The 12575-nt window shown below is 40.8% G+C and overlaps 1 protein-coding gene across 2 annotated transcripts in view; it reads left to right on the forward strand.

Moving 5' to 3' along the window:
- The window catches only part of LOC113611349 (solute carrier family 22 member 9), a 33937-nt gene extending 27245 nt beyond the window's left edge, over positions 1 to 6692 (forward strand). The window contains exons 6-10 of one of the 2 annotated variants that reach the window (XM_027090170.1): positions 1718 to 1833; positions 2496 to 2710; positions 4337 to 4445; positions 4911 to 5114; positions 6014 to 6692. In XM_027090170.1, the coding sequence (XP_026945971.1) occupies positions 1718 to 1833; positions 2496 to 2710; positions 4337 to 4445; positions 4911 to 5114; positions 6014 to 6074 (705 nt within the window). In that variant the 3' untranslated portion in view covers positions 6075 to 6692. The remainder of the gene's footprint in view (positions 1 to 1717; positions 1834 to 2495; positions 2711 to 4336; positions 4446 to 4910; positions 5115 to 6013) is intronic. The other variant, XM_027090171.1, reaches the window with a different exon arrangement.
- The last annotated feature ends 5883 nt before the right edge of the window (positions 6693 to 12575 follow it).

Genomic DNA, 12575 nt, shown 5'->3' on the forward strand with positions numbered 1-12575 from the left:
GGGTCAAACCAGGGTGTGCTGGTAAATGTTTAACACTTAACATTACAAGAGGAAGAGAAGCATAGATCTCAGATTTGTGGCAATTATCACTTTCCGTGGTGCGACTATCACCACCTCAGTGAGTTTCATGCCACCAACAAGACGGCAACTGCTTTACAAACCATCTAAAAATTGAACAAAGGGCTTTTGTGAATTTGTACACACTGATTCCAGAACGCCACTGGGCAAGGGTTCAGACGAGGGCTGTTTCATGCTTTTTACCCCAGGATAGTGTTATGAGTGGTACAAAGCATTTTTTAAGCAAGAAAATAGTGAAGATCAGAGAGAAAAGTACCTTTTAAAAAGTGAAGATACAGCAGGTTCCCATTTGAATACGGGCCTCTTTTCCCCTGAATAAGGATTTTACCAGGTAGGAGGAGCTCCTTGAGCTCCTGTAAGTGATCTGGCATCGCCCCCCCAAATACATCTGCCAACACTATTCACGTCTCTGCTTGCTCACCAAAAATGAACGGCCAGTGTAAAATAACCACACCATATCCCAAACTTTAACTTTGATATTGGATGTAATTTAAGGCTAGTCTTGCAGGCATTGCATCCCTCATCTGGCCCAAGTTTAAAGTATTATTTGAGCACATTCTTACATTATCGTCCATGACAATGGCCTGTGGTCATGGGATTCTGGTGTTAGATGCGATCCTGACTCCTCTCTTCTAAAAGTGTTAAGTCCAAGATTTCACTATTTGGGCTTGTTCTTTAAATGAAAGGACATTCTTGCATGTGTAGGTCCTCAGTTAGGGTGGCCTTTCATTTCTCTGAATTCCTCATGGAATTATTCCAATGGACTTCATGGTACGTTTTCATTTGTAGAGGTGGGATAAGAATTAAGACTATATTGTTTGAATAACTAATAAGTAAGTATCTGAGGTATGCTGGATATAATTCCTTATGCATATTTTTAGCCTCATGTATGGACCAGGAAATCCTTGTGAGGGAAATGCCATTATTTTTCTCCACCTCTTCTGCTCCTACTCTGATTCTTCTACCTATTCTTCTTTTTAATGACAAGTAAATTGAGTTTTAGAAATATTTAATTACCTTCCTCAAGGTATATACCTAGCATGTTGCAGGGCTATTAAGTAACTCCAGATTATAACCAACTCTGGGTTTAAATCATTCTATACCAAGAGCTCTCCTAATTTCATCCTCAGTTTTAATTCTAGGCATCTCATTCACGGAGGCACAACATGCCAGGATTTCCCCCAAAGGGACTGAGAAAAGAACCAAAATAAAGACTCTCAGGAAATGTTCTTTTTCCTGAGATAAACAGTTTCTCTGCACAGGACAGCCAGCTGATAACCAAGCTTAGTTCTCAGGTCTTTCATGACCATCTGGCACAAATGGAGCTTTGGAACATAACTCAAGCAACTCTGCATTTGATTCCCTTTCTAATCTGAGTATCTAAGGTACACTCCCTTTCTGATGCCCTGTAGTCCTCTCGAATCTTGTTTGAATATTTTTGTTGCTACGTCATTTCCTTCAGTCCCCTTTAACTCTGTAATTCTCTAGTCATACCACTTTTACTCCTGTCATTACATCCTCAGTGGCTATATTTTCCAGTAGACGGAAAGGGACATCATCTATCTTGTCATCTGTTGAGGGCCTCACAGTGCCTCCCGTTGTGTGACAACTGAACAGTCTGTTGTTGTTGTTGTTGAAGGTTGTGAGATCCATCCTGCAGGAGGAGCTGGAGGCCGCACAGACCAAACCTTCTGTGTTTGACTTGTTCCGTACACCCAACCTGCGTAAGAGCGTCTGTCTCCTGTCCTTTGTGAGGTGGGCTTCTCAGAGTGCATGAGGGACGCTAAAATAGTGGAGACATGAATCTATCCCATATCAAAGGATACAACATGTTGTGGGAACAGATTTGAGATAAAATACAGAGGAAGCCATGATGGTAATTGCTGTGTTTAGAGCAGTCAAAGGGTTATGAAAAATACTGACCCAGAGCTATTTAGACAACGGCGAGTTTTGTTTATCATATCACCCTACCAATCTCATCACTGGAAACTGAGACTGAGAACTTCAGTCATGGTACAGACATTGGCTTTAACTTTCTTCACTTGTTTGTTTCCATTTTAATGGAGGTAAAATTACAAGCAGTAAAGTGCACAAAAATATACAGCTCAATGAATATTTCCATATGCAACCATCACCCAGATGAAGATATAGAAAAAAGCGCTAAAACTCTAGAAAGCTCCATCATGCATCCTCCACAAAAAACACTCCAAACCCTCCCCCAAAACTTAACAATAATTAGGAGCTCCAATTTTAGAATTTTAAACTCATCACCTTGCGAGGAATTATTCCATAAAATATACCATGTTTTTATACTTTAAAACCAACCATTGGCTGCGTGGCTAATATTTATTATCATCATTTGTAAGACAAAGGCTCTACACCTTATGATAAGTGTCTTTCATTTTTGTTCACCACAGATTTGCAAACTTCATGTCCTTTTTTGGCCTGATTCTCCACCTCCAGTACATAGGGAGCAATGTTTTCCTGTTCCAGGTTCTTTTTGGTGCAGTCAACCTCCCAGCCAATTATGTTGCATTTTTGGCACTGAATCACCTGGGCCGTCAAGTAAGCCAGACGCTCTTCATGTTTCTCCTTGGAGTCTCCATTCTGGCCGTCACATTTGTGCCTCAAGGTGAGAAGAGAGCACAGGTTGAAATAAGAAAATGTCTTACCTCAGAGATTTGAAGACAGGATCTGAAGGCAGAAGGAAGTGAAGACTAGGGTTCTAAGGATTTTCCAAAACCAATCTGAGGATTTAGGATAGATTCTGTCATTAAGTGGCTGAGAAATAGGCAAAGGTCAGTAAAAGTCAGTTCAGACATGTGGTTGTCTTCATCATATCAGAGATGTGTTTGGTAATTTGTGCCATTTATTGCTGACAGTTTCTCTGGGAGAGCAATTGATCACTTTCTCTTTGGCCAATCACACTTGTAACTGTAAATGACAGTATTATGTCACTATATATAATTATATCTCACGTGAGGACACTTCCTTGGTCTGGTCTCTTTCTTATTACTACAGTTTCAGTGAAACTTTACTCCCTGATTCTATGTATCCACTCTTGTGTCTGGAATTAGGTCGCCATAACTGCAACCCTGGTCCCAGGGTGTCATCTTGACTCTAAGGTATTTTTAATCCTTTGTCTTCAAGCATAGAAGGTACAGAGAGTAGGAAAAAGGCGTTAAGCTGTTAACAGCCTCTATTAAAATCAATTTTACTAAATTAAATGACCATATGTAATTCATGGGGGAACCCAGGTGGTCACCATGCTTCAGCTAGCTCCCAGCGCAGTGATGCACTTGACAGGATCCCATCTTGAATATCAGCATCAACGCAAATTTGCTGCCTTACAACAGAGCTCACTCCCACGTTGTCACGCTTTCATGATTTTTTGTTTGTTTTGCGGTACTCGGGCCTCTCACTGCTGTGGCCTCTCCCGTTGCGGAGCGCAGGCTCAGCGGCCATGGCTCACGGGCTCAGCTGCTCCGCGGCATGTGGGATCTTCCCGGACCGGGGCACGAACCCGTGTCCCCTGCATCGGCAGGTGGACTCTCAACCACTGCACCACCAGGGAAGCCCGAGTCCCATTCTTCTATTACTCTCTACTGCATTACTAGCCCCATGTCAACATTGTGTAAACACCCAGGTTTTGAACTCCTGGAGGATATTGGTGAGCCTTACATCCATCAGTAATTGCTCATATAATAGTCCTATGTTATACATGAAAGGCAGAAGAGACACTGGACAGAGTAAATGAAAGCAAACTCTTGCTGGGTTTTTGTTCCCCTCTCCATCTTTGGCAAATTTCTGAAATCTCTGATATGTAGGAAGAGTTGATGCAATAACTCAGGTTTTTAATTTCTTATTTAAGTTGTAATATTTCTCAGCTATTAGGCTGTGCACATTCTCTGCTCCTGTGTGCTTTCTCTACCAGGTATTTAACACATGCAAGTGTCTCCAACTGTCTTTTTCTTTTTTCTTTTTAAATATTTATTTATTTACTTAATTATTTGGCTGCACCGCGTCTTAGTTGCAGCACGTGGGACCTTCATTGCCATGTGCAGGATCTTCAGTTGCGGCATGCGGGATCTAGTTCCCTGACCAGGGGTCGAACCCAGGACCCCTGCCTTGGGATCGTGGAATCTTAGCCACTGGACCACCAGGGATGTCCCCCAACTGTGTCTTTTTCATTTATAATTTGGTGGATGGTGATTTCTTCAGCTCAGATTTCCTGAGTCTCACTTGTCTTCTTCTCCAGAAATACAGACCTTGCGTGTGGCTTTGTCAACTTTGGGAATAGCAGTTTCTTCTATGGCTCTCATGTGTTCTTTTGCCCATGGAAATGAACTAGTCCCCACCATTGTCAGGTACACAATCTCATGGAAGCTCTATCAGGGTCAAAACAGACCTTTCCCAGCTAATCAAGACTTATAGTGGAAAGAAAACTAATCTGATTCATTACCAAAAGCATTGATTATAATAGTATTAATAATAACAAAAATTATAGCCAAAATTTTTGTTAAAATCTCACTTTTGTCAGGCATGAGTTAAGCCCTTTAATGTATCATCTCCCATAATCTGCTGAACCGTTAAAGGGTAGGTGCTGTTGGTAAGAGTATTTTTCAATAATGAAAACATATCTTAATGCACTTGTGCACTTGAAAAATTTGTGAGCAAATAAGAGCATATTTTAAACGTAAGAGTACGTCATCAGCCTTCATGTGTCTAAATATTGCTGAGATGTCTCCTATAATCAAAGCAAAATAATAAATCACAAATAACTTGCATGGATTTACACCAGATTATTTTTGTATTGTTGTTTGCACTCCAAGGGTAACAGCCTCAGGATTCATGGGAATTGCTTCGAATATTGGGGCAGCCCTGGCTCCCCTCTTGATGATCCTAACAGTATATTCTCCCCACCTACCCTGGATCATCTATGGAGTCTGCTCCATCCTCGCTGGCCTTGTTGTTCCACTCCTTCCTGAAACCAGGAATAAGCCTCTGCCTGACTCCATCCAGGATGTGGAAAAGGAGTGAGTAAACCGCTGGCTCTCCCTTCGGGTTGCTGTGTGATACAGGTTCGCGCTAGGAGGGCAAGGCACCATGCAGGGTCACTGTCCCCAGGAGAAGGCTTACACCTAGACTACTCCAGGGGGTCAGTGCGTTTGGTTTAGCTACAGCCTCATCCCTCCTGACAGTGACCTCAGACTCCCCCGAGCCTCCCTAGATCACACAGACCAACACCAGTAGGCACCAGTAGGTTTAGTGATGAAGAAGCCAAAATTAATGCCCTAGTGTGACATACATACCCTTGAAAGTGTTTCACAAACATGCACAGATCCAGACACCAGATTCTCATCCCTCAGATCCTGGCAGCCCTCAGCCCAGTGAGGGCAGTAACCTCCCTGAGATTGCTGGTGTCTGTAGGTCTGTGACCTACCCTGGTCGCTGAAGATCTGAGGGAGATCAGGGAGAGGACAAGATCCCCTTCCACAGATGACAATATATCTCAGGGGAAGGAGTCCTACTGTGCTGCCCGTAAGATTCAGACCATCTGGTTTTCACTGGGAATGAAAGTGTTAAGAAAAGAGAGGAAAAGGGTGGCAGTTATTGGTATTTTTAAGTGATCAAGAATTTGAAAGGGTTTAAAAACTTTAATATACTTCCCTTGCCTCTTCCAAAGACCCCGTTAGCCAATACCATGGTGTCCAAGGGTGAGCGCTGAAACTACCAAAGCTGCCTCTCCAGATTGTGCCCTGAGAACTTGGCTTTTTTCTTCACAAAATTTACTCAAATTCTCAGGGCAGGTGTCATGGTTTTTATCAAAACTCGTGGACCAAGAATCAGCTTGCTCTAAAGAATGCAGGACATAGATGTTTTTCCATGTTTTTAAAATTTTGTTCGTTTGTTGTTTTCATTGTATTTGTTCTAGGAGAAAAGGCTCAAGAAAAGCAAAGCAGGAAGATACTTCCATGAAAGTGACCCAGTTTTAAAGGATTCCAGGAACTAACTGCTAATCAAAGAGCAAGATAAACAAGAAAAATTAGGATCATTCCCAGATATTGGCAAAATTTGGAAAACAAATAAATAAAAAGATATAAAGGAAAAATGGACCCCATTTACAATTGCAGTTCTAAATAACTATATATAAAATGCCTATGACTAATCATAAGAAGAAGTTTGAGGAAAGTCATAATACTTTTAAAGGGACCATAATAAAATATGTGTATAATTGTAGCACCCTAGCATGTTTCTGGAAAGAAAGATAGAATAGTATTTAAAACATTGATTCTGCTCTAATTAATGACAGAGTAATTGATGTAATAATTACTTAGGGGACAATTTGAAAAAGTTCCAAATATATCTACAAATTAATTATAGACAAGATCCAGAAAAATGAAGTTTATGGAGGGAAAGTGGTGCAAGTATTTGGGGCCGCATACGCTGAAATGAAATGCAGATGTATTTACAAATCAAAAGAAGTCCAGAATGAGACGGTGGTGTGTAGAACACTTAAAATTTGATAATTTGGGCATCATAAATCACTGGTAGAAAAAATGATTATGTAATAAATATCATTAACTAACTTTAGAAATAAATGACTAATAATTTGATTTCATTCTCTAAACCAAAAAAATATATATTCCATATGGTTAAAATGACAAATGGAACAATTAAGCCATGTTATTCAATAGAAAACGTGGATACAAGGTCTTGGGATTAAGAAAATGTTCTGATAAGTAAAACAAATGCCAACGATTTAAATATAGGTAGATTTGACTAAATACTCATTTAAAACCTCTGTTGGACAAAACTCGAAAAACTTATGGGAGACGTCTAGAAAAAATATTCACCAAAAGGATAAAAGCTGTTAACTTTTAGTGGTGTACCTTTTTGTGTGTGTGTGTGTGGTACGCGGGCCTCTCACTGTTGTGGCCTCTCCCGTTGCGGAGCACAGGCTCCGGACGCGCAGGCTCAGCGGCCATGGCTCACGGGCCCAGCCGCTCCGCGGCACGTGGGATCTTCCCGGACCGGGGCACGAACCCGCGTCCCCTGCATCGGCAGGCGGACTCTCAACCACTACGCCACCAGGGAAGCCAGTGGTGTACCTTTATGAGATTTTACTTGCTTCTTTGTAAGTTTCTGTACTCTAAGTTTTAAAAGGATAATGCAACGTTCTAAAATATTACAAGATACTATCAAAAATAAACTGCAAAAGACAAATTAACAATTTTCAAAATTATTATATATTAATATGTAGGATTCTAATAAATATTCATGAAAAGAATACATAATTCAATATTAGATGGTCAAAAGCAAGAGCATATAATTTTCAAAAGAAAAAATCCTATGACTAATACATTTATGAAAAACTACAAAACGACTGAAATTTGAAGACATACAAGCTAAGTAAAATACCAACTTTTCTGAGGAATGTAAATGGAAACTTGTTAATTGATGGTGGAGTTATAAAATAACATATACCATACAACTGCACAAAACAGAATGGTGTCATTATAAAGAGCTTTAAAAATCTTTCATTGAGTCAGCAACCATTTATTCAGCATGTAATAGTTACCAAGCAGTATGACAGGAGCCTTGGATACAAAGAGGAAATGAAAAAAAAATGTCTAAAAACAGATGTAGCAGATATTAGTCTCTGTGTACTGGCGTGGCATCACATTTTTATTTTCTATGGGCAAAGAAAATTTATTTTAAAGTCCTCATTCCCTCCAGGCTGGTAGAAAATTGCAAATCAGTTACTTTGGGAAATTATTTCCACAAGACTTCCACACCAGAGCTATCCAGATTCCAGGAGTATATACGGTTACAAGGAGGAGCTGCACTGGTTATCAGTTACCTGTTCAAAGAGGTTACTACTGGACCAGTGGACACTCAAGTGCAGCGATTCTGCCATTCACACCACAATGAAATGTTGGAATCTGGGGCTTCTCATCTGACAGCTCAGCTCCTTTCACAGCCACAATGGAAGGGGTCTTCTGTTTCCATAGAGTGTTGCCAGGGCTCAGGACTGGGTTCCTGCCCCCCCAGAACCTACAAGCACTCCTCCATCCTCAGACTTCCTAGACACTCAACTTCTTTCTCTTATTAGCTCTTCCACACAAACCTTCTAGTTACCCCATGGGCTTTAGTTTTTGAAACACAATCAAGTCAATCAGTCTTACAGTCTTCTTTTTTTTTAATTTCAGTTCTTTTTAAAATAAATTATTTTTTTTATTTATTTATTTTTGGCTGCGTTGGGTCTTCATTGCTGTGCAAGGGCTTTCTCTAGTTGCAGCGAGCGGGGGCTCCTCTTCGTTTGGTGCACACGCTTCTTATTGCAGTGGCTTCTCTTGTTGCGGAGCTCAGGCTCTAGGTGCGCAGGCTTCAGCAGTTGTGGCTCAGGGGGTTAGTTGTTCCACGGTATGTGGGATCTTCCCGGACCAGGGCTTGAACCTGTGTCCCCTGCATTGGCAGGTGGATTCTTAACCACTGCACCACCAGGGAAGCCCCAGTCTTATGTCTTCTTTTGCCTTTTTCCTGCCAAATGACTTCCAAGAGATCGAGAAGCACAGAAATTACCACTTGCAGAAAGTGGGAAAGAGAGAAAGGGAATGCCAAGGAATTCTCAATAATGAATGTCATTGGTTTATCTGGTCTTCTTCCTAATGAAATGTTCGATATCCCATCAGGAGAAAGACTAGACAGCATCTATTGTGCATCACCCCAAAGGCTAGCTTAGCTGCCAGTCCATAAAATCTGATGTTTCATGGCAGATAAAGTCCCACAGGTCCTCATGGGTCTTTGACATTACACCAGCAGCTGTGGCCCAGCAGATGCTCTGTGATAGAGAGAGTAGAGTGAGGTATATTTTGGTGGAGAAGTATAGTAAGCACAAGTATAGAAAATTGTGGTGAGAGGGTTGGGGAATTTTCCTTTCAGTCTGACACAGAGTTGCAGGGTCATTCTTCAAAAACGTCCAATCTGTCATTGTTCTGCAACAGGATTATCAGTGAAAGTGTTTCGTTTACTCTGTATTTTGTAGTATTTCTTAAAAGGATTTTTATAAAAGGAAAAACTGAATTCAGATAACTAATGACATTTCAAATCAAGTGAGGAAGTGCTATATGGCAAATCTTGCCTCCTAATTGTAGTATCAGAGCTTCTTCCTGGACATAGACACAGACTACCCACTAACAGAGGCCTTGTCAACCACACCCTTTTGAACCATGAGGCTGTATATAATTTTTGACAATCGTTATATAAAATCTGATTCTATTAATTATTCAGAAATAGTATCATGGAATCTATCATGGTTCCTAAAGAAGGACAGTACATAAAGCAAGTGCAGCTATTTTTAGGACAGCAGGTGATTCATGTAATGACGTGGCACGGAAATCTCTGCTGAAAGAGGCTTCCGTCGGTACCCTCTCTAAGTTATTACGCTTTATTATTCTCCAAGTTATTAGGACATCACTGAGTGGAATACAGTCTTGTAGTGAACCTGAGAAAAGGAAATGTGTGAAAACTAGAGACCTGCAATTGCACTCATGCAATTTAGTAAAGCTGGGGTTTGTTTGTTTTTGTTTTTTACCATCCTAGCGTCTTTCTTTTCAGAAAAGTTAAAGATACATTCATTGATCCCTGTTTCCCAGAATCTATTTTCTCCAGAGCCCATGAGCTGCTGTTGATCACAAGACAGAGACTAAGTGGCTTAGTCACCGTAAGCCATTGTCTGTATAGCATGTTCTATAGGAGCTGAAAACTCTTATACAAGGATATCTCAACTAAAGAGCTGCTTTTTGTCATTTATCAATGTGTTTCACTTCCTAGATATAGAGATATTGTTCCATTTTAGATAACCTATGGCAATGACAAATACAGCATACCATCCCTATGGGCAAGATAGATGGGCTACAACAAGAGAATGACTTAACGCACACATCTATTCCTTGGACTGGTCCTTGGTCAAAGTGATGTACACCCTTCAATGTTACACTCCTGAGGGACTGCTCATACACAATAACTCATCCTTGTGGCGTTAACTTGGCTCATTCTGGGACTCGATACCAGACATTTCTGAAGGGCTCTTCCATCTCTACCTCCTCCCGTAGCTTGCCTGGGCACTCTGTTGCAGCAATACTGGTTCAACATTTAGCTGTAACCAGTCATGCCTTCCTCACAAACTTATAGATTGTAGTTCTAATACACCTCCTGCATGAAAATGAATGGTGAAGAGGTTTTTTTTAATCCCAAAACACCAGACGCAAAACAAAGACTGATCTGTTAATTTACCTTCACTGAAGTATCCCAAGAGTGTTGGGGGTCCCCAAGAACACATTTGAGTCTCATGATTTCCTGGAAGGAGTAACAGAATTCTGAAAAGCTCTTATAGTATGCTCATGGCTTATTACAGCGAAAAGAAAAATTAAAATCAGAAAAGGAAAAATGCCTTAGGTGGAACCCAGAAGGAATCAAGCACAAGCTTCCTGTTGGCCTTTCCTGTTTGGAGTTACGTACACCGCTTAATTCTACCAGCAACACGTGTGTGGTACATGACAAGACGTATGAAGAAATTCCAGCCACAGAAACTCACCCAGGCCTAGGTGTCCAGGGTTTTTATTGGGCGCCTGTCTTGTAAGTTGGACAGCCCCAAGTGACTGCCCTTAACTACTCAGTTCTAGTCCCCCAAAAGGTCAGACTGATATAAAATGACCCATGGCCCCAGGTTAACAAAAGCACTCATTCACCGTAAATCAGATTCGTAGCGAAACTATCTGTCACAGCCCAAGTCCCAGATATACAAATAAACCCTGATCAAATCAAATATTCAAAAGACTTATAGGTTGTCTCCCAGGAGAGAGAAAAAGGCCAGTCCTTTCCTCAGATAGAGCAGGTTTTGAACATCCTAGGCCATTGAGTTAAAGTCTTTACTGCACACCAAGAGACCGTGGATACTGTTTCTTCATTTTGGGTTAAAATTGTATTAGGTCAGGAAATGTTATGATTTTCATTCTGATTTCATTATGATGATAGAAATAGATTTAGTGGATAGAATTGACCGAATTTGACATTGTTTGAATTCTGAGGGAATGACAATAAAGAGTTAAGGGAAAACCAGACATTTGATTTGGATGAAATGAAAATTAATCCATTTACATGGATGTGTATCCATTTGTATGGATGAGGGTAAAATGTACAGAGACAGCAGGAGAAGCAAGCAACGATAAGTAAAAGAATATCTGAAGTAGACAATATCTAACACAGATTTCCTAGCTGTTCCTAGTATCTCTTTTGCTGGTTATAGTTCCTCCATGCTCCCTTTTCGAACCACAACTCCAAGAGCTCATCCTTCGTCTGTCAAGATCCCATCAAAAGATCAGAGCCTTGACTGATTCAGAGAGTCCAGATAAAACAAACCATTTTTATTTATCTACATAGACAGTGAAGTGACAAGTAGCCAAGGATACAAGTTCTTCATCGTCTTTGTCCCACAACCCACAAAGGACGTCACAAAAAGGGATCAGAAGACTACCGTCTGAGTTGTGGGACACCCCACTGATGCAGAGCTGATGCTAGTCTGCAGCTAAAATATCTATTTTATACTCGGCAGCTCCTTTCTGAGGGAGGCAGAGCAGGAAGGCTCATACCTCACTAGAACCCAAATGGCAATAAGAAACCGTCTCTTAACAGGCATTAGCCATGTCATCATCACTGCTTAACACATGCCCTCGGTCTGCACAATGGACTCCATGACGACTCCATGACTTCATGATATCACAACTGCAGTTGCAAGGGAGATAATGCCTCCCTAAATTTCAGGGGTCCACAGTGGAGCACCAAGCTTCATTGGACTTTTTTGATTGATCACACAAAGCTATTTAATAATGTGATATTTTTATTAAGCTCTTCTTCCTCCATTATCTCCATGATTACTGTAGTAACCTGCTTCCCTCTACAATGCTATCCTCTACTATCACAAAGGAACTACGTGACAATGCTGGGGAAGATAGATGGTTCTTGGTGTGCACTTATCTTACTAATCTGCTTCGAATTACGACATTTCCCCATTGGGAACATCCCTTACAGTAACCAGAATTCTACACATATATAACATATTGATTCCCACAATACGTTCAGCAGTATCAATCACCACTACTTGACGTGTATCAGCCCTGAAGTTCCCACCCACAAAATTATAACCGTCCATTGTCCAATCTGAAAGTTATTTCCATATCCAGTTAAAGTAATTTCCCAGTGTAACTTGAGTACCTCCTGGCAGCAGAGTGAATTATTCCTCAGTATCCAAAAATATGAAGAGATTCCTTTGTTGCCATAAGTTCCCCAATACACCTTCATCAGTGCATAACGTATCTGGTGCTCCTTAGGAACTGACGAATTTTAGACTTTGCCCCAGTTCTGTTTTTCCTTGAACGGATAAAGTTTGACTATAGGGATTACGTCAAAGTCATTGAATCAATACCAGTCCACAC

Source organism: Aethalodelphis obliquidens, unplaced genomic scaffold (genome assembly GCF_003676395.1).
Source record: "Aethalodelphis obliquidens isolate GAN/ISIS:26980383/991018 unplaced genomic scaffold, ASM367639v1 scaffold69, whole genome shotgun sequence".
Lineage (NCBI taxonomy): Eukaryota > Metazoa > Chordata > Mammalia > Artiodactyla > Delphinidae > Aethalodelphis > Aethalodelphis obliquidens.